The following is a 27,901-nucleotide window of genomic DNA, read 5'->3' as shown; positions in this document are numbered from 1 at the left end:
TTTTGTCTTTTAGTCTTTTAAAAATATTCTGTTGACGTTTTCTACAAGCTAAATCAATCTACAACCTGCTTACAGAGACAATTAACTTCATAATTGAAAACATAATGGAAAAATGTGTGATGTTTAATACTACATTTTGAACTCCAGTAACCTGTTTTTACTCATCACAGGTCTTGACTGAAATACACAAGGTGTAGTTTATTTCAGACAGTGTGGTGATATCGATTCATAGCCTGACCCCATCCTTGAACTCTGCACAGCGGCGGATAGTCCTGTAAAGCCGGCACGATTGAAAGCGTAGCAGCCACCATGGCTTTATACTGTGTGCCATCATTCTCCTCAGTCATAGCAAGGTCTCCTCTGAACTGACTCCAAAAGCCTCTCTGTGCATTCAGACAGCAGAGTCGATCTTATGTTTATTCTCTTGAGACCCTAAAAGAGCAGGACAGAGAGAGAATGAAAGAGCAGGTGTGGCGTTGAAGGAAACAAAAATGGAGAAATGAGACAGAAACAGAACCAAATGATAGAAAGTGAATGCCAGTGAGAGATATATAAAGTGAAAAATGGATATGGAAGAGAAAAAATACTTTTCCAAATCCTAGTGAGCTACAGGTACCACATTTAAGGCATCATAGGCAAACATCTAAGATATTTTCTTTTGGCCAAAATCTTAGGCAGCATCAAATGTTTTCTTTAAGAAGACGGTAATCCCAGAATGCTTTGCTATGAAAAAGTGTGGTGTTAAGTGAAAAAAGAAATCTGTGATGGCAGATGCATTTTTCAATTTTAAATAACGATTCTATTTGAATATATTTGAAAATGTATTATATTCCTGTGATGGCAAAGCTGAACTTTCAGCAGCCATTACTCCAGTCTTCAGTGTCACATGATCCTTTAGAAATCATTCTGATATACTGGAAACGGTTTTAAAACTGGAAACTGATTTAAAAAAAAATGTTTCTAGGATTATTGGATGAATAGAAAATTTAAAAGAACAACATTTATTTGAAATATAAATTTCAGTGTAAAATACGTTTCCTGTCAGATGTTAAATAGACATTTAGAAAATGTCTTTAAGATGTTTATGATTTAGAGTGTAAACCTGCTTTTTCTAAGACGTTTATCAGATGTTTTCCAGATTAGGTGCTCTTTAGCATACATCTTAGACACGTACTTGTGTTTTCTAGCAACATGCTATTATCAAACCAGAGCTATATTTAATGTTTACAAGAATGCATTAGCTGGACAACCTTTATGATGTTGTCAGATTGTATTTGTGATTTGAAATTTGTTCTGGGAAACAACAGTTTTGCTTTTTTCATTCAAGTAGATACCATGTTTTTGCATGCATATTGCTAATGTGGCACTAAGATTGAGCCACTAAGAAACTTTGATCTAACAAATCAGTTGTGAGTCGAGTCTCCTGTGTGCTTTGTGTGAGGAGCGTTATTTGTGTGGCGCACATTAAGAGGGTTCCAAAAATAAAGCTGCTGCCGACTAGACAGTAGATATTGAGGCAGCTCACTAGGTTTTGGAACAGAGCAGTCAAAGAGAATGAGCGTGCTTGTTTGTGTGAGAGAGAGAGAGAGAGAGAGAGAGAGAGAGAGAGAGAGAGAGAGAGAGAGGACCCTTGTGGGCCAATCTCATCTGTCACAGCCAAGCTTCATCATTAATATGCAACAGCAGCCTGCTGATGCTTGGCATTGACCCATTTTCTCGCTGAAATATCACCGCAAGGTTCACGGTGTGAGAGAGACGCAGACCTGCACATAATCGGCTTTGCGTGGAACACCCAGGTACAGGGGGTCTGCTTGAAAACACAAGCACTCATATCCTGGGATAATGACTTCCTCTTTGTCCGGCATACTTTTTGATTATGAGAGCTACAGGAGTTCAGAAATGCCTGTCCGTCCTCCAAAAATGATAACGACGAAATCCGAAGTCATTACACATTTAAACCAGGTCCCCTTGCCACATACGTGGCCAGCATATGAAATGTACTAATAGCAGGAAGTCACCTGATGGAACATAACTGCAATAGTATTCATTAGATTCACAGATAGTAAGAAGGGAGGGTGCAGTTGGATTTAGTGCGTATTTAAAGTGTCAAGATGTTAGTATTCACATGTTAATATAATCTTTTAAGTGGATAGAGGATGGACAGATTTGGGTTGTGGTCCATGATGGAGGGCTCAAGAATGCTTAAAAATGTAATACAAGTGGGGTGGAGAGATTCTGCAGGAGTTGTCACAGGAACGATCCTGTGCAAGCAACCGATTATATATGCGTACACCTGTCTCGTGATTGGCAGGATTAGATGAATACGCTTCCAAAACTTCATTAAATTGCGAAAACATGTTTGGATGCACGTTTATACATATTATTTAAATATGTTTATACATATATTATTCATATATCTTGACAAATGCCACTTGTCGTAATAATAAAATGTGCTCGAGAGTGTGCAGTTCTGTTTTCTTTTCATTAAGGATGCACATGTTTAAGCACAGAGCTTTTTCTGAAGAGTGTGTTGAGTACTTCAGCATTAATAATCAAAGCATTTGAGGGAAAGATGTTCTAACTGCACGAGCACGAATGGCTGTAGCGACGTCTTCCTGTATGATGTATGGAATTTTTTTTCTTCCACTAGCATGTAATATGCATTTGTGGCATGAAAACATGGGAAATAGATAGGTGCATCTATGGACATATGTTTTTTTGTTGTTTTGTTTTTTTAAAGAAGTCTCTTATACTTATCGAGGCTGTATTTATTTGATGATAAATACAGTAAGTTGTGAAATATTACAATTACAATTTTTAATTTTAATATATTTTAAAATGTAAGATTTGTGATGGCAAAGCTGAATTTTCAGCATCATTACTCCAGTCTTCAGTGTCACGTAATCCTCCAGAAATCATTCTAATATGCTGATTTGATGCTCAAAAACATTTATTATTATTATCAATGTTGAAAACAGTTTTGCTGCTTAAAACTTTTGTGGAAACCATGATGCATTTTTTTTCAGGATATTTTTGTAACATTATAAATGTCTTTTACTGTTTACTATTTTGGGAAATGTAATGCATTCTTGCTGAATAAGTTTTAATTTCTTTCCAAATAATTCACTAAGTGAAGAGTAAACAGTAAGAGGATTGTTTGTTTTTGTATATTTAGTATATGTATTTTATAGTGATTGTATGTTTTATTTTGTGTACTAGTATATTGACAAACATATTTTTCATCATTCGTGTCACTTGGCATATACAAACATATATTTTGCAGGTATTTTATGTATTTATACCTTTAGTATAACATAACGTGTTATAGTACATAACAATATAACATATATATGTATGGTTTGAAAATCTCAAACCATACATACATACAAATCTCTCTCTCTCTCTCTCTCTCTCTCTCTCTCTCTCTCTCTCTCTCTCTCTCTCTCTCTCTCTCTCTCTCTCTCTCTCTCTCTCTCTCTCTCTCTCTCTCTCTCTCTCTCTCTCTCTCTCTCTCTCTCTCTCTCTCTCTTGCAGGTGTTGGGCAGTTTTAGAGATTGTTCCCCAGATGGCTGTGGAGACACTGCTGGAGGAGAAACTCTTAAATAGGAGTGCAGGACAAACAGAGGCGACTCATCCAGTACACACATTTATCTACTCCAACATCTCCCTCGAGGAGTGAGTGCATACATACACATGAACATACAAACATCGGATGCACATGCATTGAGGTTATTGTACAATGTCTCAGGAGACGTGTTTTCACATGTTGCTGTCATGATTCCCTTACTTAGTGTACCAGGTGCTGTTTTTCATGGGCCAAAGTCTTTTTTAACAAATGCCAGTTCTAGTTTCTCTGTCTGTGAGAAAATAACTCAAGAAAATCAAACATCCGAGGTTTGCTGTGCCACTTTAGCTCAGTGGGATGTTGTATTCTACTGTTATACATGTGCGTTTAAAAGCATATCTTCTCCCTGTAATGCAAGATGGCAGATAACGAATTAGAACGCGTTCGGTTCCAGTCACGAAGAATTACAGCTCAATAAAACAAGTCGCACAATAAATGACAACGCAAGTCAGTCTGAATGTGAACATCGCTCACACTCTTTTAATCGCTGTCTCCTTGGCTTCATCTGTGACGGGGGAAATGGAGAACATCCTCGGCAGGAGTCTTTTTTTAGAGATTCATACATTACAGTACTTGTTTATGTATGAGGCTTGTATTAATATTTAAATGAGCTCCGTTCAGATGGGTGTCATGTGTAATACAACCAGATAGATTTCTGGCCCTAATGATTCAGAGTTGTTTGTGTGACGGTGGATAGAGTAGCATGATTAGACACGTCAGTCAGCGCAGAGGTGGTTTCTTTGCTCCCAGATGCTTCCTCGTGCAGCCATTTTCACCCCGGCACACACCTCGAGTGATGCGCGGAGCATCGTATGATTGACTAAGCAGCACTTAAGCAGGTGAGGACCCTGTAAATAAGCTTTTCCCTCCGAAATGATCTCGTTTTAGGCCCCTCCCTCCCATCTCGAGCCCTCTGCGGATGGATTCTGCCACCTGGAGATTGCAGAGTTCTGCTTTTCTGCATCCCCTCCCATCCGGTGTTTATATCAGCCGGGTTTGTTGAGGTAATCCGGCCAGCTCCAAACTAGCGGAAAGATGGAGTTAGGGAAATGGATTTCTGGAATAAAATGAAAGTGAGTTTTGGGCGTACATGTTACTCAGACGTAACACTTGACAGGGAATTCATTGAGCCGCATAACTCTGTTCAATCATCCTTTGGGGTTTTTGTCTAGTAAAGCTTTACTAGACTGCAATTTTACTGAAGGTCCTCCTACTCTGTAATTTACTTTGAAAGCCATTGTTGGCGCTCTTAAAAGAATAATTGGTGAAGACTAACACTATTTGAACTATTCAAGGAGTATCTAAAGGTGATGTATCAGCCGTAATTTAGAAAACACAACATCAAGGGGAAAATTGAAGGCTTGCTTTTAAACATGCCCACCACTTGATTTTTATTTCACACAAAATATTTCCTTTATGTTCGCAGTGAAACAGATTTTCATGTCAGTATTTTGACAGTTATTTAATTTAGCTGTCTGCGCACCTCTGCTTTTTGAATATGTGAATGTTTTCTTAATGACGACAGGTGTCAGGGGTAGTTATGAGAGGGAATGATGGGACTCTGAGCGAGAGATCTGCAGAACAACAGTGGCCCCTGGAGGTTAAAACATGTACTGCATGAGCCTGGTCTGCTTAAGCTTCATTATCAGGTGCATAAATACCTTGAAAATAAAATCTGCTGAACTGCACAGCATATGTGATCAATCTTGTAAATTATTGCTTGCATGTAAGTACGTTGTTATTGCTTATTGCTTGTATTAAGCATGTAGTATAAGATGCATCTGTGAATGCATGTTATCTTTCTTCCAATTACACATAAATCAATGTGTAGCTGCTTGCTTTCAGGTTTCAAGTGCTTGTTTACGAGTTTATCCTGGAATAAGTACCTTATTCATCATCTGTCTTTCTTTACTATGGCCATATCCCCTTTCTTTTGCTCTCTCTCTTGCTGTCATTCTCACTCTCGGCACCAAACCTACAACTCGCTAATGAGTAAAAGCCTCCCCTCAGGGCTGCCATGTGTAGTGAGATTCTCTAGAGGCTCTCCAAAAGCTCTAGTGGTAGGTTTCATCTCATGATAGGCTTCACATTCAGTTTAGGCTTTCATTTGCTCATTCGATTCAATTAGCCGTTTCATATAGTCCCCCAACAGCAGAACGGTCTGTGCGTTTGACTCCTTTGCCTTATTCAAATGTGCACACAGTTCTCTAAGTTTTTGCCTGCACTACAGAAATGTCACAAAGACCTGGGGACAATGCGGTCCACACCTGGGTGTGAGGACGCATGGGATTTCGGTGGGAAATGTGGGACATTCTGTCTCCCGGCAGAACTGTTGAATTTTTTGAAAAATGGAGGTCAGAAAGGAAACGTTTCACACGATCCTCTGGCTGCAGAGAGGAGGACTCCGGGGGAGTGGGAAGAAAGAAATAATTAAAGCCACAGTTACAGAGAATGTCATTTCCACTGCATTATGCGTCTCTTTTACAAAAGCCGGGGTTAAATATTTTAAAGGCCTGACTGGCTCTCATCTGGCAGCCTCCATTATTGAAACCGAAATATACTTAAGCAGGCAGAGGCATTACCCCCACAGCTAGAGGGTCAGCCTGCCTCAGACATTGCCTTTAAAAGGCATTGCGTTTGATAACCTCTGGATTCATTGATTATATACTGCTGATGGATTCTAAGCACTGACTCAGAGCTTTGCTTTTTCAATTCAATTAAAGCACTATAGGGGAGCTACTCGATATTTCTTCCACGCTGGCAATTATATTGTCAGCCGTGCGATTGATTTGTCTACAGTCGTTAAGACTTTTTTACAACCAGAGCAGAGGTATTTTCTATAATTATTTATTATTTTTGGACTGAATTTGATAATTCCATTGCTCGTATTGATCTGCTGTCCTTACCTTGGTTGTTATATACGTGTGTGCCAGTTTATATAGTCAAAGAACTTAAGGATGTATTGGGTGATTAAAAGGGTATTAATAAAATACTCCTTTTCAAGGTTTAGCTGGTTTAGCACTACCTATAATTTTGCTATTCAAAATTTGCTTTGTATTTTGATGAAACAAAATGGTTTGTAATGTACTGGATGGACGTATTGACAACATTTAAATGTAAACATTATTGCATATTTACAGCTAAAGAAAACTTAAAATATTTACGAAACTTATGTCATAACGATATTTGTAAAATTGCCCTATTATCATTTTATACATACATTTTAGATCCCTTAACCCTACCCCCAAACCCAAACAAAGCTATTTTATAGAGAATATAAAAAATAAGATATAAATGTAATGGGTGAAATTGTGTACGAAAATACGCAGTATTTTATTTATTATTTATTATATTTATTATATTGTGTACGCAGCATTTTTGTCAATTATAACAAGTATGGGAAATTAACGTTTCACAGTTTCTGCTAAGAATGGAGATGAAGATCGCTTAAATTTGGGTCTGTTCCTCGCAAACATATGGATTCGAAATATTTGGATTACAGCACAAAAATAAAACGTACTTTTGTAAATTTGTAAATACTTTTGCATTTTTCGTGTATTTTATGGTTCTATTGTCAATCACAGGCTTTGTACGTCTGTCAAGTTTTTCATACATAAATTCACGTTGTAGTGCTGTCAGTATAGTACGTTGCATTGTCTACTGTAATCTAAGTAAATGTGTGTGTGGTAGAACCACACTTTATGTAAAAATGCATACGAATGCTCAGGAGATCATATTAGAAAGATACATTTTTATTATTTATTATTTGTCTTTTAAACCATTTAAATTTGCTAGTTTATTTTTTCAAAACAATTTTTCTAGTTTTTTTTTCTTTCTTTTTTTTCCTAATAAACATTTAGTTATGTAATAATATTATTATTATTTTTATGTTTATGTTTAATCATGTTAAAATTTTCAGCAGAATCTAGTGTTATTCTTTTTTTAATGCTGGCCGGTTATAAAGGTTTCAAGTGCTATATAATATATTATTACAGATTGTAACAGTTTTTATTACAGACTTCTTCTACGGAAGGATAGAGCAGTGAGTTTCCATTGTATTATTTGACATGCATCTACCCTTTGGTTGAAGTTGAAACGTGTCTGAGATGAAGTGAAAGCATTAAGTCAGTGCTGTCCCTCATTTCTGGCCTGAAGCAAAGCACTTGCCAAACGATTTTCTCGCCAACGAGGAACAAAACAATGTATTTAAGGGTAGTTCTGCCATTTTTACCATGTATGTGGTCAAATCTCTACAGTTCCGTTCCGTTTTTTTTTTAGACGTAACCTTCCTGATGATTTGAAACTGGCCAGACATCAAGTGTTACTGCAGGCTTTCTCTTTCCAATAGCAGATTAATACCTCTGAAATACAGCCCTCTAGTTACAAAGCCACCAAGAAAAAAGACAAAAAATGATTTGAATTTCAAAGACACAGGGACTGAGCCAAAAGCAAGGACTTTATAAGACACAACAGTGAATGAAAATGGAATGGAGAATCAGTCCACACATTCCCAGAGGGGTGACTGTTTGAAAGATCGGAGGTATATTTTACCCTGTGGACCAAACCTAGAAAAGTTTTTAACGGAGGCTTGTAACGGATTCACTCCATGCTCCACATGTAGCAACCTTTTGGCCTTTTTGCCTTTAGGCTTTTGACCGCTTAACTGAATGTTCTTCAATGTGACTGGAGTGATAAAAGAACTGAATTTTAGTGTTGTAGTCAAAGTAGCGCTCATTTGACAGTAATACACATTACTACGCTTACACCACACTTATAATAGTGTTACCGGTCACATCTTATCAGATTATTTCATTCTTTTTATGCCTCTCTTTCTTTGCAGGTCAGAAAAGGCTGGGGAGATCGCGACGATACCACTAACCAAGGTAAATGAAATCATGTTCTTTTCAGAATCTCGAGTCCAGATTTTCTGACCTTGTAATCCGGTGAGAGAGAAATGGATTGAAATGTCTGTAGTGCTTTGCATGCATGACAGGCCAAGAATAAGTAAATATTAAGATGCTTCTCCTGTGTTTAAGCCATTGAGTGTAGGGGCTTTCTGATATCATGTGCTGTTAGAGTGCTTTTTGACTTTCAAAGTTCAAGTGTTTTGCAAGTACTGTAAGAGAGGCTACTACATGGCTTGAGATGCTATAATCAGATGCGTATGTGATGGCTTCATGTCTGAATCACAGATCATTACTGACGTCTCCTGTTGACCTTGATTTGTTGAAGCTGTGTTTCTTTTGAACTCTCTCTCTTCACTTTACCAGAGAGTAGCATTTAGATGGCATTTATATGCTGAACATCTATATGTAGATCATGTGAAGCATAAAAACAAACCCACCCCAGTTTTATATTATATCACCTAAATTCAGCTAAATATTAAAATTATGTTATTATTCGAATGAATCTCATAAAACCTGTCAATAAATGTTCAGCTCACATTTTTACTGCAATTTGCATAAATAAATGTCTACTGGTTAAAAAGTCTACTGTTAGGATGCAGGAATGTCTTTGGTTTGTGATATCATCAAATATGCACAATATACTGTGATACATCTGGTATTTTCTTTCTTGTTATTTAAAGGGCACCTATTATGCAAAATTCACACCTACGTATGTTTGAACATAAATGTGTGTTAGCAGTGTGTGTACACAACCACCCTATAATGATAAAATTCCACCCAGTGCTTTTTTAAAAATCTCCATAAATCATAAGCGCTGTCTCAGAACAAGCTGTTTTCAGATTCGGGGCAATGTGACGTACTTTTGCACAAGCCTCTCCCACGACTGTTGACGGACACTGCAGTTTTAGCATAGATATTTCGACGCCGGAGCAGGTGTAGACAAGAATGTCTTCTAAAGTGATTTAGGTGTTTTGTTGTTGGATGTAAGAATGAACATGGCAGTCTTCATTTACTCTCGCTGTTACTCTCGCATGGATCTGTATCAACTGTTCGTGATCCAGCTTACAGTCTCCGGAGATAGGCCTAACGTTACTGATCACGGCAGAAATGAAAGGGCACACTTTATGACAACTCATTGAGTCATTTTAAGGATATAAAGTTTACCAGTTTATTAAGCACCGACTGAAAATTAGTTGTAACGAGTGTTTTGTGTACTTCGGGAGAGTGAGAGAGAGAGAGAGTTTATGGATAAGACTTTAATGCGCACTTCTTAAACTGTGTTTATTCAGCTCTTACAGTGATTTTCTGGAGTAAAACTGACGCTTCATCTTTTGTGTGATGTACAATAAACTTCATTAAACTCATTGAAGCCATCATTCGGACGCGGTCTGCTACAACAGGCTTGTACTAATAGTGGATAAAAGCAAGATGAAAAATAAGTTATAACCGTAATTAAACTAGACTATACCTGTTCTATTTCTATACACCATATATTATGTGATTCTGTGGGCATTATTGTCCTGCTCTGGGTCGAAATGAATACCGCTACTGAGAGTTTCTGTTTTTATATTATTCCATGAGTTGAGATTGTTATGGCAGTTTAATTCACTAAACAATCATCTTTGGCGTAAGAGACAGTCTGGAATCAAATGATCATTAAAAAGTAATTTATTGTCTTGCAAGAGGCCCAATTGCCACACAGAGGTAGACAGTACAGTCTGTGAAACAAGTGCGACCAGGAGGGAGGGGCAGGCCAGTCTTTATACTCTGTTATTGTTATCTTCCAAGGTTCTTTAAACTCCAGAGATGGATAAGACACTCCACCAGTGATCCTATTATACACTGAACTTTAGTTTAGCTTAACTTACAGTCTGCAAGTCCTAAATTGGACAGGCCTTTGACCTTAGGGGTCAGGGCTTCGGCCTTCAAAGCTCTCCCCCTCTTCTCCTGCTTCGCAGGCGTTTCACATCAATCATTATATCACATAGTCAGCAGCACACATAGAAGTCAATCCTGTGTATGTTAATGAAAATCAAAGTAAGTAATGAAAATCAAAAATCTCCCATTACAAGATTGTCCTGACATTGAGCACAAGCTCGTGAGGCTCAGCCCTCTGTGCAGGAGCAGCAGCTCATTTGCATTTAAAGGGAGACACACTAAAACTTAATGTCTATGTGGTGTTTTTAATATGCTTTAAGACAAACCATGAGCAAATTCATAAGTCAACACCATTGCTGAAATATAAAAAATGTGGTTTGAAATCATCTGTGTTTCTTCACGGCAACATGCGAGCGGGCTTTAGCATATTATTAACTGCTGCAAAGCAGGGGAGTAAAATTATGTACATTTAACAATATAGCTGGGGAATTATGTATATGATGTATATTACGATGTTATATGCCTTTCTCCACTGACGTTCTAAGTTGTTCGAAGCGTTTTTATGGATGCTGATTTTAGAACGCAGCTGTCTGACTCCGAGATGGTTAACGGGAACATAGTTTGTGTAATATTAGCAACACATTATTAGCTGCTTAATTCACAAATCGCACCCTGGTTTTAGGGATCCAAAGATCCAGCCTGATCTCATTGAAGTGCGTATCTATACCACAAATTTACCTTCTCATGCCATTTATACGGCAAAAATGTTGTTTGTGTGCATGTGATACGCACTTTATGGCATATAATACACACTCACTCTGCACCCCTAATCCTACTCAATGGGTTTACTGTGAAAAAAACATTTTTTGGCGTATAAATGGCACAAGAAATAAAATTTGTGGTATAGATTTGCACTTTCATGAGATCGTGTTGAAAGATCCCTGTGGAATTTAATTTTCAGTTGAATTTTTTTTTTCATGACAACAATTGAACATGAGTTTGAAGTTTGTATTCCGTTTTGCTTGGAAAAAGCAGGCCTTAACCGAAGTAGCGTTTTAATTCTTCAATTAGCCTATTGAAATAATGAAATATTTAGTTTATTAACTTTTTTATGACAAAAATATTACCCTACTACATGTAGGCTTGCCTAAATAATTTCATTCCTTCATTATCAACACTTAAAATAATGCTATTGTCTAGAATAACGAGTTAAGTCTGAATTGCGACTTCTCTTTCAGAGAAGGACATGCTTCCTGCTCAGCTACTGTTCGGACGCTCTTGCTTACTGCTCCGCGCTTTGCTCTATCGCTTTTATATTTTATCTTCTATACTTTTATAATTTTAGCTCCTTTTATCACCTAATTTTAACTTCAGCAAATCAGCACAGTGCTCAAACGACAAAGTTTGGATTACTACAAAAACGCAGAATTCTTCTACCCGACCAGCTTACATTCCGGGGAAAGGAAAACACAACTGCCTACAAGGATAAGAGAGAAAATGCCTCTTCTGGAATCTACTTGCTGCACTAACTGCCACAGACTTTTACAAAGGATTGCAGTTCTTGAAACAAAGTTATTTACGGGACCACCAAACCAGACGGAACACACAACAGAGCTTCGTCATGGACGCCCTCAGCATATAGCCGGTGAGTCCCATGAAACTAGTGCTCCTCGACAGGTAGAGAAACAAGCCGATCGACTTACAAATCGATGGCACAAACAGGGAGCGAGACCCAAAGACACTCGAGACATCAGATTGTCACGAGCCCCACATATTGCCGCAGTAGCATCCTCTACCCCAGATACAGCTCTGACAAAGATTGCAAACACTGGTCTCCTACCAACACCTATACATCTTGAGAACAGATTTGAAGTACTAATGAATGTAAATGAGGAATCCCCAAACGTGATGAATGTGATCAAACACAGACTGTATCAGCCAGTAGCTAACACTGATGCTAACTGGCGCTCAAGGTCGAGCAGACAGCGGCACTCTGCTCAGAGCGCAGCCGAGCCCAGGACTCTGATAGTGGGGGACTCCATAATCAGAAACATTAGCTGCAGGGATACAACTACGTGCTGCCTTCCACAAGCAACAACTTCTGATATAAACAGGGAACTTCAGAACATTCTAATGAAACATAAGACTGCAAATCGACTCATCATTCATGTGGGGAAGAATGACATTCATAAAGAGCAGTCAGAACTCCTTAAGAAGGATTTCAATGAACTTTTTGAAACACTTAAAAAACTGAAAGTTCAGACATTCATCAGTGGACCACTCCCAGCAAGAGGGACAAACAGGTTTTCACGGTTGCTTGGGATTAATACATGGTTGCAAAAAACCTGCAATATAAAAGGAGTAAACTTCATTGACAACTTCAATCTCTTCTGGAGTCAGAGACAACTATTTCATCGGGATGGCCATCACCCAAACAAACTTGGTTCAAGAGTGTTAAAGGACAATATCTACTTCTCCCTCAATCATCCTTCTGCAGTGTGTGCCAATCCACTCAATCAGAATGGCACACACACACACCTGGACACAGTATGAATGACCACAGGACTTCACTTCAGAATGGACATGATGTTGACATATCACACAAGGACAATGATAACACCACTGAGACACAACAACCTCTGCTCACGGACACAATCTCAGCTGAGCCATGCCCACAGAGCTCACCACAGACAGACACATCAGAACTGCTCCAAGATTCAGCACCCAAGGACGACTTCCTGGAAAACAGCCAGGGAAGCCAGGACAGCATATCACAGCCTCCTATAACACCAGAGCAACAGCCCCTTTCACCAGACACGTTCTCCCTCTCGCCAGCAACTCCACTTCTGTGCTTCTCACAGAAAATGGAAGAACTGGTGCATGCTGGAACCAGACTATCACACTCTTTTGCTGCAAGCCCCCAGATATCAACCAAAAAACGTCGGGCACCGCTACCACCAAAGCCTGCAGGCCCAGCTCACCCTCCCCCTGCCTCTGTGAGAGCTCTTCGGCCTCTGCCACAACGCCAGGGCCCACACCCTCCTCCATCTGCTCGAGGTGAACCAAAAACAACTGATACCAGCTCTCAGTGATGTGTGTCGGGTCCCCGCTTTGATAACAGTAACTTTCTCAAATGTTTACAGAACAAGCGGGAACCCAGTGTGCCTGTATCTTTCTCTATTGCTGTTCTATTACAAGATAGAAAGTCTAAGGCCTTCAATAGCCGTACAGCAAACTCAACTAATCTGGTGCCTATTGCACGTCTAACTAAGATTGGTGTAGGGAAAAAAAGTAAGACTGTTAAGTTAGCAATTTTAAACATCCGCTCACTTAAAAATAAATCACTTCTAGTCAATGACTTAATAACCACAAACAACCTGGATTTTATGCTTCTAAATGAAACCTGGCTAGAAGACAGCTGCAGTGCAACAATCCTCAATGAAACATCCCCTCCTAACTTTACTTTTATGAGTGTCTGCAGAGCTGTTAAAAGAGGTGGGGGTCTAGCTGCTCTTTTTAAAGATATCTATCAATGTAAGCAAATATTTGGGAACTACACGTCTTTCGAATATCTGGGTATTGTATTAAAAGGTGCTCCACGCATTTTACTCATCATTATTTACAGGCCTCCAAAATACTCTCCAGCCTTTGCTGAGGAATTTACAGAACTGTTATCAACAATTACCTCAGAGTTTGACTGTTTTGCCATTGCTGGAGATTTTAACATTCACATAGATAATGCAGAAAACAATATGGCAAAAGAAATCAAAACTGTTTTAAAAACTTTTGATCTGACTCAGCATGTACATGGACCCACACACAATCATGGACACACTCTAGATTTACTTATCAGTAAGGGTCTAAACATCTCATCGATTGTTATTAAGGATGTAGCACTGTCTGATCATGTCTGTATTTTCTTTGATATATTGATCTCTCCTGCCACTGAAGCTAGATCTGAGTCTGTCAAGAAGAGATGCTTAAATGAGAACACTAGTGTACTATTTATGAAGGCTATATCCTTAACACCAAGCATATCTGCTGACTCTGTTGATTTTCTCCTTGATTCTTTTAACTCAAAAGTTAAAAGTGCAATTGATGATATTGCTCCTGTGAAAGTCAGGAAGAAGAGTGGCAGACAAAAAGCACCTTGGAGAAACTCAACAGCAGTGCAAAATATGAAAAGACAATGCAGAAAAGCAGAGCGCATGTGGCGGAAGACAAAGCTTGTAGTCCATTATAACATCTACAAAGACAGCCTTCATGCTTTCAATATGGAACTAGGCAAAGCTAGACAGACTTTCTTCTCAAATATTATAAACTGCAATTTAAACAACACACGCACTCTTTTTGCTACTGTAGAGAGACTGACAAACCCCCCAAGCCAGATTCCCAGTGAAATGCTCTCAAACAGCAAGTGGAGTGAGTTTGCTTCTTTCTTCTCTGACAAAATCAATAATATCAGAAAGGTGATCAGCACATCCTTGAGTTGTGCTGGGGTCAGACAGATCAGACCACCTGAAAAAGTAGTAACTTTGTCTGATTTCAAAAAAATTGATGGCAAAATTTTGGTAGAAACCGTACAGCACCTTAAAACATCAACATGCGCTCTTGACACACTTCCCACATCTTTTTCAAAAGTGTGTTAAACAGTTTAGAAGCAGATCTTGTGGCAAGTGGTAAATGCCTCACTTCTCTCTGGGAGTTTTCCAAACTCCCTGAAAACTGCAGTTGTCAAGCCCCTCCTGAAAAAGAACAATCTGGATAAGACCATATTAAGCAACTATAGACCGATCTCAAATCTTCCTTTCATAGGCAAGATCATTGAAAAAGTTATCTTCAATCAGCTGAACAAATTCTTAAGCTCGAATGGATACTTTGATAATTTTCAATCTGGTTTCCGACCGCATCACAGCACAGAGACAGCGCTCATAAAGATAATAAACGATATTCGCTTAAATACTGATTCAGGCAAATTATCAGTGCTGGTACTACTCGACCTCAGTGCTGCATTTGACACTGTCGATCATAACATACTTCTTGACAGGCTGGAAAACTGGGTGGGGCTTTCTGGGATAGTCCTAAAATGGTTCCGGTCATACTTAGATGGGAGAGGTTATTATGTGAGTATAGGAGACCATAAGTCTGAGTGGACATCCATGACATGCGGAGTCCCTCAAGGCTCAATTCTTGCGCCACTCCTGTTCAACCTGTATATGCTCCCAATGAGCCAAATAATGAGAAACAACCAAATTGCTTACCACAGCTATGCAGACGACACACAGCTGTACTTAGCCCTATCGCCTAACGATTACAGCCCCATTGACTCCCTGTGCCAATGCATTGATGAAGTCAACAGTTGGATGTGTCAAAACTTTCTTCAATTAAACAAAGACAAAACTGAAGTTATTGCGTTTGGAAACAAAGATGAAGTTCTCAAGGTGAACGCATACCTTCACTCTAGGGGTCAAACAACTAAAAATCAAGTCAGGAATCTTGGTGTGACACTAGAGTCAGACCTTAGTTTCAGTAGTCATGTCAAAGCAATAACTAAATCAGCATACTATCATCTGAAAAATATTGCAAGAATTAGATGCTTTGTTTCCAGACAAGACTTAGAGAAACTTGTGCATGCTTTCATCACCAGCAGGGTGGATTATTGTAATGGACTCCTCACTGGCCTTCCCAAAAAGACCATAAGACAGTTGCAGCTCATACAGAACGCTGCCGCCAGGATTCTGAGCAGAACCAGAAAATATGAACATATCACACCAGTCCTCAGGTCTTTACACTGGCTCCCAGTTAGATTTAGGATTGATTTCAAAGTATTATTACTGGTATATAAATCATTCAATGGCCTAGGACCTCAATACATTGCAGATATGCTCACTGAATATAAACCCAACAGATCACTCAGATCACTAGGATCATATCAGCTAGAAATACCAAGGGTTCACTCTAAGCATGGTGAGTCTGCTTTTAGCTATTATGCCAGCCGCAGCTGGAACCAGCTTCCAGAAGAGATCAGATGTGCTCCTACAGTGGTCACATTCAAATCCAGACTCAAAACACTTCTGTTTAGCTATGCATTTACTGAATGAGCACTGTGCCGCTGTTCGTCCGACTGTACTGTACTGCATTTCATTTTATTTTTCTAAACTGTTTTAATTATTCTTATTTCTTTTTATTATTTTAATTTCTTCTATGTAAAGCACTTTGAATTGCCATTGTGTATGAAATGTGCTATATAAATAAACTTGCCTTGCCTTGCCTTGTCTTGCCTCTTTGTCTCAGACGCTCCTCTCAGAGCCTGTGGGGGGTTTGGAGGGGCAGTTCAGTGGCTTTATCGTGGGGGTGCAGGACAATAGCCTATAGTCGGCAAGTCTGGCAGATTGAGTTGACTTAGCCAAAATTGTGAATGTTTACAACTCTCATGCCCCTCCCCCACTACCAGCGAGCAACCTCCCATCGAGTTCGTGCTCGTCAGTGCGTGTGCACCAGATTTTCTGTGACATATCCGTCTCTTCAGCATCGATCAACACCATGGACTCGGAGGTAGGCTGTCCTGGCTAATCTACCCATAGATAGCAATAACCGAGGAATTGGAAGCTTGTTAGTAGATTTTCTCTCCGCCATCACGCTTCGTCCAACACACCTGCGAACCTGCGGCGTGTGCATGTGATATTGTAACGTGCGCGGGAGAGGGGGGATCTGTGGCGTGTGCACGAACTGTGATTGACAGTCAGATCTCACACAGCCCTGCGCTGATTGGACCAGTAGAACCGGGAGCCGTGGATTTTTGCAAAACAAATAACAGGCTCCAAGTGGAGGTAGAAGGATCCCCCCCACCCCAATTTTACCGCTGCCGGAACGGCGGCGGTAAAAGTATTATTCTGGTTGAGTATCAACTGTAGCTGAGCAGAAATACATAATCATGGTTAGCTTCATGTTTCGGTCCCTTCAAAGTTGCTTTGGATTTTCTCCTCAGCGTAAAGGTTAAGAGGCCCATCTATCACTGTTTTTCATGTTCGTAGAGTTAGTTTGTGAGGTTATCTGTAATCTGTGTGTTTACACAGCCTTTTTAAAAATGGCGGGTGCTGGTGTTTCGTGTTCGTTCGGCCAATCAGCATACAGTGGGGAGAACAAGTATTTGATACACTGCCGATTTTGCAGGTTTTCCTACTTACAAAGCATGTAGAGGTCTGTAATTTTTATCATAGGTACACTACAACTGTGAGAGACGGAATCTAAAACAAGATTCCAGAAAATCATATTGTATGATTTTTAAATATTAAATTTGCATTTTATTGCATGACAAAAGTATTTGATCACCTACCAACCAGTAAAAATTCCGGCTCTCACAGACCTGTTAGTTTTTCTTTAAGAAGCCCTCCTGTTCTCCACTCATTACCTGTATTAACTGCACCTGTTTGAACTCGTTACCTGTATAAAAGACACCTGTCCACACACTCAATCAAACAGACTCCAACCTCTCCACAATGGCCAAGACCACAGAGCTGTGTAAGGACATCAATGATAAAATTGTAGACCTGCACAAGGCTGGGATGGGCTACAGGACAATAGGCAAGCAGCTTGGTGAGAAGGCAACAACTGCTGGCACAATTATTAGAAAATGGAAGAAGTTCAAGATGACAGTCAATCTCCCTCGGTCTGGGGCACCATGCAAGATCTCACCTCGTGAAGCATCAATGATCATGAGGAAGGTGAGGGATCAGCCCAGAACTACACAGCAGGACCTGGTCAATGACCTGAAGAGAGCTGAGACCACAGTCTCAAAGAAAACCATTAGTAACACACTACGCCGTCATGGATTAAATGACGCACGCAAGGCCCCCCTGCTCAAGCCAGCGCATGTCCAGGCCCATCTGAAGTTTGCCAATGACCATCTGGATGATCCAGAGGAGGAATGGGAGAAGGTTATGTGGTCTGATGAGACAAAAATAGAGCTTTTTGGTCTAAACTCCACTCGCCGTGTTTGGAGGAAGAAGAAGGATGAGTACAACCCCAAGAACACCATCCCAACCGTGAAGCATGGAGGTGGAAACATCATTCTTTGGGGATGCTTTTCTGCAAAGGGGACAGGACGACTGCACTGTATTGAGGGGATGATGGATGGGGACATGTATCGCGAGATCTTGGCCAACAACCTCCTTCCCTCAGTAAGAGCATTGAAGATGGGTCGTGGCTGGGTCTTCCAGCATGACAACGACCCGAAACACACAGCCAGGGCAACTAAGGAGTGGCTCCGTAAGAAGCATCTCAAGGTCCTGGAGTGGCCTAGCCAGTCTCCAGACCTGAACCCAATAGAAAATCTTTGGAGGGAGCTGAAAGTCCGTAGAGAAGGTCTGTATGGAGGAGTGGGCCAAAATCCCTGCTGCAGTGTGAGCAAACCTGGTCAAGAACTACAGGAAACGTATGATCTCTGTAATTGCAAACAAAGGTTTCTGTACCAAATATTAAGTTCTGCTTTTCTGATGTATCAAATACTTGTGTCATGCAATACAATGCAAATGAATTACTTAAAAATCATACAATGTGATTTTCTGGATTTTTGTTTTAGATTCCATCACTCACAGTTGAAGAGTACCTATGATAAAAATTACAGACTTCTACATGCTTTGTAAGTGGGAAAATATGTATCAAATGCTTGTTCTCCCCACTGTATATTATGGCTGTCACTTTTGAGAAAAATCTAATTCGAACGGATATCAAATAGCAAGCAATGTATTCGAATATATTCGAATATCTACAAAAAACAAAACAAAACAAAAAACACCGTAACGGAGATTAAATCACAAATGTATTAACAGTCTGACAGTCATAAACAAGACTGTTAATAATTTGTAATAATTGTCTGAAATTTTTTTTGACTTAATTTTTGAAACAGCAGGTTATCTACTTAATCTATATGAAATGCCACTATGCATAGCCAATCATGGGAAAATAAGGTGTCGACCGTGAGCGCGAAGATTGAATGTCGAGGATGCGTAGGTAAACCGTTTTTTGCAAATTCGGCAAACTACCTTATCTTTAACGGTTACTTCACCATCTACGGTGTAGAACCTAAATATTTCCAGACACTACTTTTTAGATGAGTTGGGGTCGTAATTGTCCGCTCAGGCTGGCCATTCTGTGCGTTATCTTCCATTTTCAAAACAGGGTGGCTGTTGGCTATTATTTGCTTGATTTGGTCATAGGCCTACTCTACAATACATTTAGAAAGCACCTGCTACTGGACGAGATGGCAAACAATAAAATAAAAACAAACGGTCTAATCATAGACTGTAAAAAATGCGCTACACATGGCACTTTAAAAACCAGATCGTTTATTTATAGTTTGATTCTGGATATTTCACGTCATGTTCGAATGTATATTCAAATATAGAATAAAAAGTGACAGCCTTAGCATATATTAACGTCACTGGTAGTTCCTATTGTGCTGGTTTAGACCCTACTCTGAAGTAGGAGCTAAATTAGTTCCTCCAAAACGAGTTCCTAGAACTAAAATCGTTACTAGTTCCTGCGGTGCGAAAGCGCCAAAATCCGGTTACTTCCGCCAATAGTTCTAGAAACTATGAAAAGGTTCCTCCGGTGCGAAAGCCCCTAGAGTAACATTCAAGCTATTTAAGGCATGAATAATTTTTTTCACAGGAAAAAAAATAATGTTAATGTAATTTTGGTTATTTTTTTAGGGATAAAATTGACTACGGGGGACTTAAATTAAATATCATGTTGATTTCCTTTCAATTAAACAAGCTTAATTGTCCTGAAAATGTCACAATGCAATACTTAATAAAGTGACTGATTTTCTGATTTGAAATCTAAATGCTTATTTTTTTCTGTGACACACAATAATATTTTTTCATTTGTTAATTTTTTATTTGTTTGAATATTTATTCTGCCAAAAAGGACATGTGCTTGAGCATGACAGCCCCTGGTTAATATAAACTATTGTTCAACAAGCTGCGTAATGATTTAATAATGTATACATTTGTATTTCGTTCCCAACCCCTCAGGAAAAAATCCAAAATCCAGCATGTAGGGTCTAAACAACATGAGGATGAGTAAATAATGGCAGAATTTTAATTTTAAGTTGAACTATTTCTTTAAATAATGCAACCAACTAAAAGACACAACCTTACCCTTAGGGAGAAACCCTTCTCATGTGAACAGTCTTTGGCAATACTGTTGCAACTCAAGTGTGAAAAATCATTCTGCTGTGTCTCGTGCCTATGGCCGGTACTCTGGAAATGAGCTTAGAGGCAGGAGAGGAATCACAATAATGAATAATGCATGACTAAATATTTTCAAGCGCACTCTTGTATCTTGGCGCTCCTCTTGGTTTGCTTGAGTCTCACCAACCTTGTAATAAGGCTAAATATTTCCATTCCAATCTGTTAGCATACAAATATCCCAGCCTCAACTCAAGACGTTCTCAGAAGCTTCCCATGTGGTGTTGTGGGTAATGCACGCCGTCATAACAACTGTAGAGTTCAGCTCTGTGTTACTATATACTAGCTTCGCTGGCTGTTTTCCAAATGAATCTTTCCCATTTGGAGTATGATGGGTGTAATGCTTTCATCATTCAAATCATTAATTCTCAAAACAGTAGGTTAAAAATGAAATAAATTAAATGGGAACAGGAATGTTTTTATCATCAGCTCCTGCCGTAGACGGCGCAGGGCCGCCCTGCTTAAGGAAGGAAGGGGCTCAACAGGGGGTTCATCACCCTAGTTAGTAAACCTTGCTCTTTTTATGCTGTCACATTTGGGTTGGCAGAACACACACTCTTTTGAGGACGTTTTCAAGCTCGACGTCCCCGGTTTCCCTGTGACATTTGCATTGCTCAGAGTGCAACCTTCATGCTTCGCCTCACAGAGATGTGCTGTATTACAAGGAGCCTTTGTGAGGAAAGGCTCCAGCTCTACTTGTTATGAAAATGTACACGAAATAGTGGCTGGCTGTTCATGTGCTGGATATCACCTCCAAAGCACCTTCTGTTTACATTAGCATAAATATCTCTTATCAAAGAGTGATATGCAGTCATCTGCCCCAAAAAGTGACAGCAAGATGCATTACATGTATTAAGAATTCAGTTTAGTAATGGTTAACTGCAGTGCAAAGTAATAAAAAAAATGTGTTACAATAATAATTAGTGCTGTAAAAATGAATGCATTAGCGCATGCAATAAATGTTTTCAGTTTAATGCGTTAAAAGTATTTAATGCTGCCGACCAGATAGGGCAAAAGTTTAATCTATCAACTAGCTCCGCTGGTGGGAAAACGCTCTGGTTGGTTGTAGCGCTATCCTATTGCGTGCAGAGGGAATTTGAAAGACAACCGTTTATCCCGCCCCTCGGATTGAGCCGTGCCAATGGTGAGTTGCCAGACCTAACATCTTGATGTAGGTCTGGCTTGCCAGGCTACAAAAACACACAAAATTATGTCAAAATTGCCTTTTTGTCGAGTATCCTCGTAAGCACAGTCTTAAATGAGTTAAAAAGTGTTAAATGAAATCAAAGAGTTAGTATGTGTCAGATCCGGGTCATGTTCGCCAGCTCTTAAAGTGACAGCAGCCTAATAAACTTATGCTGTCTGTGATTAATGTTAATCAAAGAACAAAAGACAAAGAGAAAATCCCTCACTGCTCTTGACTGAATAACGTTTGTATCTTTAATAAGGATTAATCTATATTTCATTAATAATTTATGCAGTGAAGACAAAGTAAGTAATAACAAAGCTATCAACAGCTGTTTGATAACTTTATTCAATTTCTGTATACAGTATATCCTACCTGTTAGACCTACCTGAAAATCTAAAAGCACTGTTTACAAGGTAAACAGTTTGGTCAAAATAAATATAGGTTTATGTGAAGATTGTTTTAAAGGGATAGTTCACTTTGAAATGAATTTTTGGTATGTTTTAGCTTACCTCAAGGGCATCCAAGATGTAGGTGTCTTTTTTTCCGCAGTAGTTTCAATTTTGATATTTTTAGGTCAAACCGTTCTTGTCTGTCAGTCATATAATGCAGGTCGATGGTCACTGTCTCAAAACACAAGCACAGAGTCCAAATTAAAACAATTCCCCGTTGTCCAAATTAAACAATTCCCCATTGTAAGTACACATTGATGGCCTAAGACACGAAACGAGCGGTTTGTGTGAGAAAACGAACAGTATTTATATCGTTTTTACCTCTTATACGCAGACATGTCCGAATGATCTGATCTGACGTGTACGCAGACTGGTGCATAGATATATACACACTAGATGTCGCCTTGTCTACGGCAGTTCATTGGAACGAATGTCTTTAAGGCGACATCTAGTGTATATATCTATGCACCAGTCTGCGTACACGTCAGATCAGATCACTCGGGACATGTCTGCGTATAAGAGGTAAAAACGATATAAATACTGTTCGTTTTCTCACACAAACCGCTCGTTTCGTGTCTTAGGCCATCAATGTGTACTTACGATGGGGAATTGTTTAATTTGGACGACGGGGAATTGTTTTAATTTGGACTCTGTGCTTGTGTTTTGAGACCGTGACCATAGACCTGCATTATATGACTGACAGACAAGAACGGTTTGACCTAAAAATATCAAAATTGAAACTACTGCGGAAAAAAAGACACCTACATCTTGGATGCCCTTGAGGTAAGCTAAAACATACCAAAAATTCATTTCAAAGTGAACTATCCCTTTAAGTTCACTTCATTTAAATGTTGTTTTATATTTTATATTTATATACAAATATTTTTTAAAGCCTATTAAATGTTAAATTGATAGCTTTCAGTTATACTGTAATGTTGAAATGGAGGGTGGGTAATCCATGTAATAGAGACATCAGTATTGGAATCTATGATACTGGCCTTCTTTAAAAAAAAAGATAACCTTTTAAACAAATATTTAAAATATACTGTTTTTATGTTGTTTCTACATTATTTTAGAGTTTAAAATGTGACAGTATTACATCATAAAAATATATTAAAAACTGTAATGTTAGGTGTGATTAATCGCAATTAATTACAGAAAAATGATCATTTTTGTGTATAATCGATTGACAACACTTGTAATAATAATAAATAATAATAATATAAAGGATAAATATTCAAAATTTAATTTGCTGAATAAAAAGTTTCTGCTCAAAAAAACAACTATTTTAGAATGAAATATTGGGCTTTGCTGTATTCGGTTGCTAAAGAGTTCTGTGTTTTAGCAAGCTGTTTTTGTTGGCTGCTATGATGTTTCTAGGTTGTTGCTTACTGGCTATGGATATTTGTTTACAGCCCAAATTAAATGCTGACCCCCTAGATATAGCTTAGGTTTCACTTTCTATGAAAGTTTGTTTTGTTTAGTTTTGTTTAGCCTATTTTATTTTCCATGAGGGAAAATTCTATCTTAGAAAAATAATATAACATTTCTGCTCAATAAGTCAAACAAAATGATATATCAATATTATTCATGCATCTGCCTTGGCTAACACCAGTATTAATTACTTGTGATGTTCCTTAATTGTAAGTTGCTTTAAAAAATAATTTCACCCTTGGAAATACTGACACTTATCTGGTGATGCTTAAAAATGTTGCAGACACCAAATTGCGTGATATTTTAACATCTACAGTGTCAGATGACACTTAATTTATAATAAATTTCCTGAAGTAATCATTTACCAACACAAGCATTTTTTATTAGAAAGCAACCACAACATAATTGTACGTGATCTTTATACAACAGTTTACTTGACACCCTACCAGCAGAGAGACGGGTAAAGAGAGGAGGTTTTGAAGCGGTGAGTGTTCCAGACGAGTGATGTACCAGAGTAGCGTCTTAAAAGAAAAAAATCTTATAAGAATTCTCTTCTGCTCACCAAGGCTTCATTTATTTGATCCAAAATACAGTAAAAACAGTAATATTGTGAAATATTTTTACAATTTAAAATAACTGTTTTCTATTTGAATATATTTTAAAATACAATTTATTTCTTTGTTGGTAAAGCTGAATTTTCAGCATCATTACTCCTGTCTTCAGTGTCACATGATCCTTCAGAAATCATTCTAATATGATAACATGTATTATTATTATCAATGTTGAAAACCATTGTGTACAATGATGGAAAGCTTTTGTAACATTATCACTACCACTGTGTGTGTGTGTGTGTGTGTGTGTGTGTGTGTGTGTGTGTGTGTGTGTGTGTGTGTGTGTGTGTGTGTGTGTGTGTGTGTGTGTGTGTGTGTGTGTGTGTGTGTATATGTATATATATGTATAATATATATATTTATATATGTGTGTATATGTATGTATGTGTGTATATATTCTACATATATATATACATTAGCAAGCTATATATATATATATATATATATATATATATATATATTATGTATATATATGTATATATATTATGTATATATATGTATACAAACACTTAAAATACACTTTTTATTTATTTTTATAATAATAAAGTTATATGAAATTATATAAAAATTTAAATGGTGGCTGTCATAAACTTTCCAGATTTATTCAAACATGCATTAAATATTGAAGAACATTAAAAATGATAATGAATATGTAATATGGTGCATATATTTAACAAAATGCTCCTCTCTAGAGTAAATTTTTCTAGCTGACTAACGAGTTTATGGTCACTGGATATGTTTTTTTTCTGAGGTAAATGTGACGTTACATGACATTGTTTCCACGGTTGAAACACTGATTGAGCGATTCCATGTGACATGATACGGACTTTGATAAGTTGTACTCTATCTTTTAACACACTTTCAGATGCTCATTCATGTTTATTTCGCGCTGTAACTGGTATTATTAAGGCGGAAGAGAAGGTCATGTGCTGCTGGTTCTCTAGAGCTGAGCCAGAGCGATCTCACGCCACAGCGCCAAAACGGTAATTGTTTTGGAATTTCGTAAGAAAATGGACGTAATTTGAAATCTGAGACTTTGTTTCATATCGATAATAACAAAGCACAAAGATTATTGTGATTTATTGGATGGGATGACTAATCGATTCTTGGGATTTAAGAATCGATATCGTTTCGTAAAAATGAGAATCGCTTAAAATCGAGAAATCGATTTTTTTTTTTTTACCCAGCCCTAGTAGCTTTGCAGGAAGGTTTCTTCAAGCATCTTGGAGACATTCCCGCATTTAGTTTGTCTCGGTTTTTTCTGTTTCTTCATGTAATCACATGAAGAAACGGACTCGATGATGGTGAGATCAGATCATCCTGGCTGTTGTCAGATTGGGGGGATATTAACATGCCTAAGACTTTTGCACAGTACTGTATATATATATATATATATACACAGTATATAATTCACACACACCCTCTGAATAACTTGAATTAAATGTTATTTAACTATATCCATTATTTATATAATATATTCGTAATCATTGTACAATGATATATGTCATTGATATATATATTTATATATATTCCAGTGTGTTTGTGTGTGTGTATATAAATTATATAGTTATGTTCATTATTTAATTAATAACTGTGCATTATCAGTTTATGGCAGATATTAGACTTTGGCAGTTCAATGTTCTTTCATATATATATATATATATAGTTCTTTATTTCACGATTTGGTGATGCTATTAAACTGGACAAAAACAACTCTCAGCAGCCGATGGCAGCACATTCATTGAGGAGGTGGTTACTTAAAATGCAGCACAGATATTCAGATTATTTTTCTCACTTTTAATTGTGTTAAATATTATGGATGCTCGAATGATGAAATGAGTCAGAATCAATGACGGTCGCACATTGCCTCCCTGGTCACAACAACATTCAAGAGCAGAAATGCTGCTACCAAACGACACAATTATCCTGTGCAACAGTTTTAATGAACACACTGTTCCATCAGGTCATGAATTAGGGTAATTCATCAGTCCATTGTATAGTAATGGGCAGGAGAGATTAGTTTAACCAACAATGAAGTTGTAATTGCTGCGTCCAAAATTGCTCACTTATTCACTGTTCCTTATACAGTGAATGTGCATAGTGTACTGACCACAATTACTGAGAAAATTCCAATGCTTACATAAATATCCTTAATCATAGCAATACACTAATAACAATTTCACTTTGTAATATACACTACCAGTCGGTAAGATTTTGTAATGTTTTGAAAGAAGTCTCTTATTTCCAAAGCTGCATTTATATGATCTATATTTATATCTATTATCTATTTATATGATATGCAGTAAAAACAGTAATATTGCTAAATATTATTAAAACTTAAAATAACTTTTCTATTTTAGTATATTTTAAAATGTAATTTGTTCCTGGTTAAGCTGAATTTTCTGCTTGTCTTCAGTGATCCTTCAGAAATCATTCTAAACATTCCGTTCTGGTGTTCAATAAACATTTCTTATAACATTTCTTGTTAATACTGAAAACAGTTGTGCTGGTTAATATTTCTGTGGAAACTGTGATTCATTTTCTATTTATCAAAGAATCCTAAAAAATGCAAGTCAGTTGAATGTGTCCTTCCTGAATACAAGTATTAATTTCTTTTTTTTTTAAATCTTACCCCAAACTTTTGAATGGTAGATGTATTTTTTTTTAAATTAATATTATTATATTAAAAAGAGTGCGTATAAAAGCTATAGAGATTAAGTTGTTCACTCAGAAAACAGCTCTTACTGAACATAATATATGGAATAGAGAACAATATCGAAAACAACTCTTGCCTTTTTTCTCATCTATATGCTGTCACAGTTGAACATCTATTAGGACAATTTTCAATCAATTACAGTTCTAACTGCCTTGTCAACTTGTTTTACCTTTGCAAATATACAGCAGTTACCAGAACCCTTGAACTATTCATTATATTTCGGCTAAAGAGAGTTTGGTTGCCTGTGCAGAAGTCAATAACAATCACTAGTTCCTTGAGGCCTTTTGGTTGTTTTCACTCTGAAAAACAGGTGTTCAAAAACAAGTTAATGCTCAAGTTGTGCTGAAGGAGAAGGATGCAAGCGGTTTATTCATCTAAAGCTCTAATTGCTACTTGAATCTGACTAACAAAAAGTCAAAACTCAACAGTGGCAAATTCGGTAAGCCTTGAGTGTCGGTCCTGGAGTGACGCTGTCCTGCAGAGTTTAGCCGTTTCATCCTCAAACATTCTGTCTGATGGTATGATTCAGCCGTTGGAGACTTGACTGTGATGGAAGGCATGAGTCTGCTTATCAGAATGTATTAGGAATTCTCTCTGTATTACTCTGGTCAATATTTGTCAAAATCATTTGAGCGCTGCTTAAAACAGCTGAGATCCATTCATTATTCAGAGGTAACGTTGAATGCCAGAGTCCAGGGGAAGACAAGATGTTAGTTGAAATGGATGGATGTACGAAACCTGACCTGCCTGCTTTATTATTGGATTTAAGGTGACAGGGAGAGGAAATATGAATGGACATTGGTAAAGATGAAATGTGTGTGAGGGGCCAGATATCGATA

The 27,901-nt window shown here is 38.0% G+C and overlaps 1 protein-coding gene across 2 annotated transcripts in view; it reads left to right on the top strand.

The window, feature by feature from the left end:
• LOC309488176 (uncharacterized protein) overlaps positions 1-27,901 on the top strand; it is a 146,435-nt gene that overhangs the window by 84,903 nt on the left and 33,631 nt on the right. For both annotated transcript variants that reach the window (XM_082156257.1, XM_082156256.1), the window contains exons 12-13: positions 3,535-3,675; positions 8,466-8,508. In XM_082156257.1, coding sequence (XP_082012383.1) covers positions 3,535-3,675; positions 8,466-8,508 — 184 coding nt within the window. The remainder of the gene's footprint in view (positions 1-3,534; positions 3,676-8,465; positions 8,509-27,901) is intronic.

The sequence above is a fragment of the Leuciscus leuciscus genome (assembly GCF_965113295.1).
Source record: "Leuciscus leuciscus genome assembly, chromosome: 23".
NCBI lineage: Eukaryota > Metazoa > Chordata > Actinopteri > Cypriniformes > Leuciscidae > Leuciscus > Leuciscus leuciscus.
This window is presented reverse-complemented; position numbering and strand designations above follow the sequence as displayed.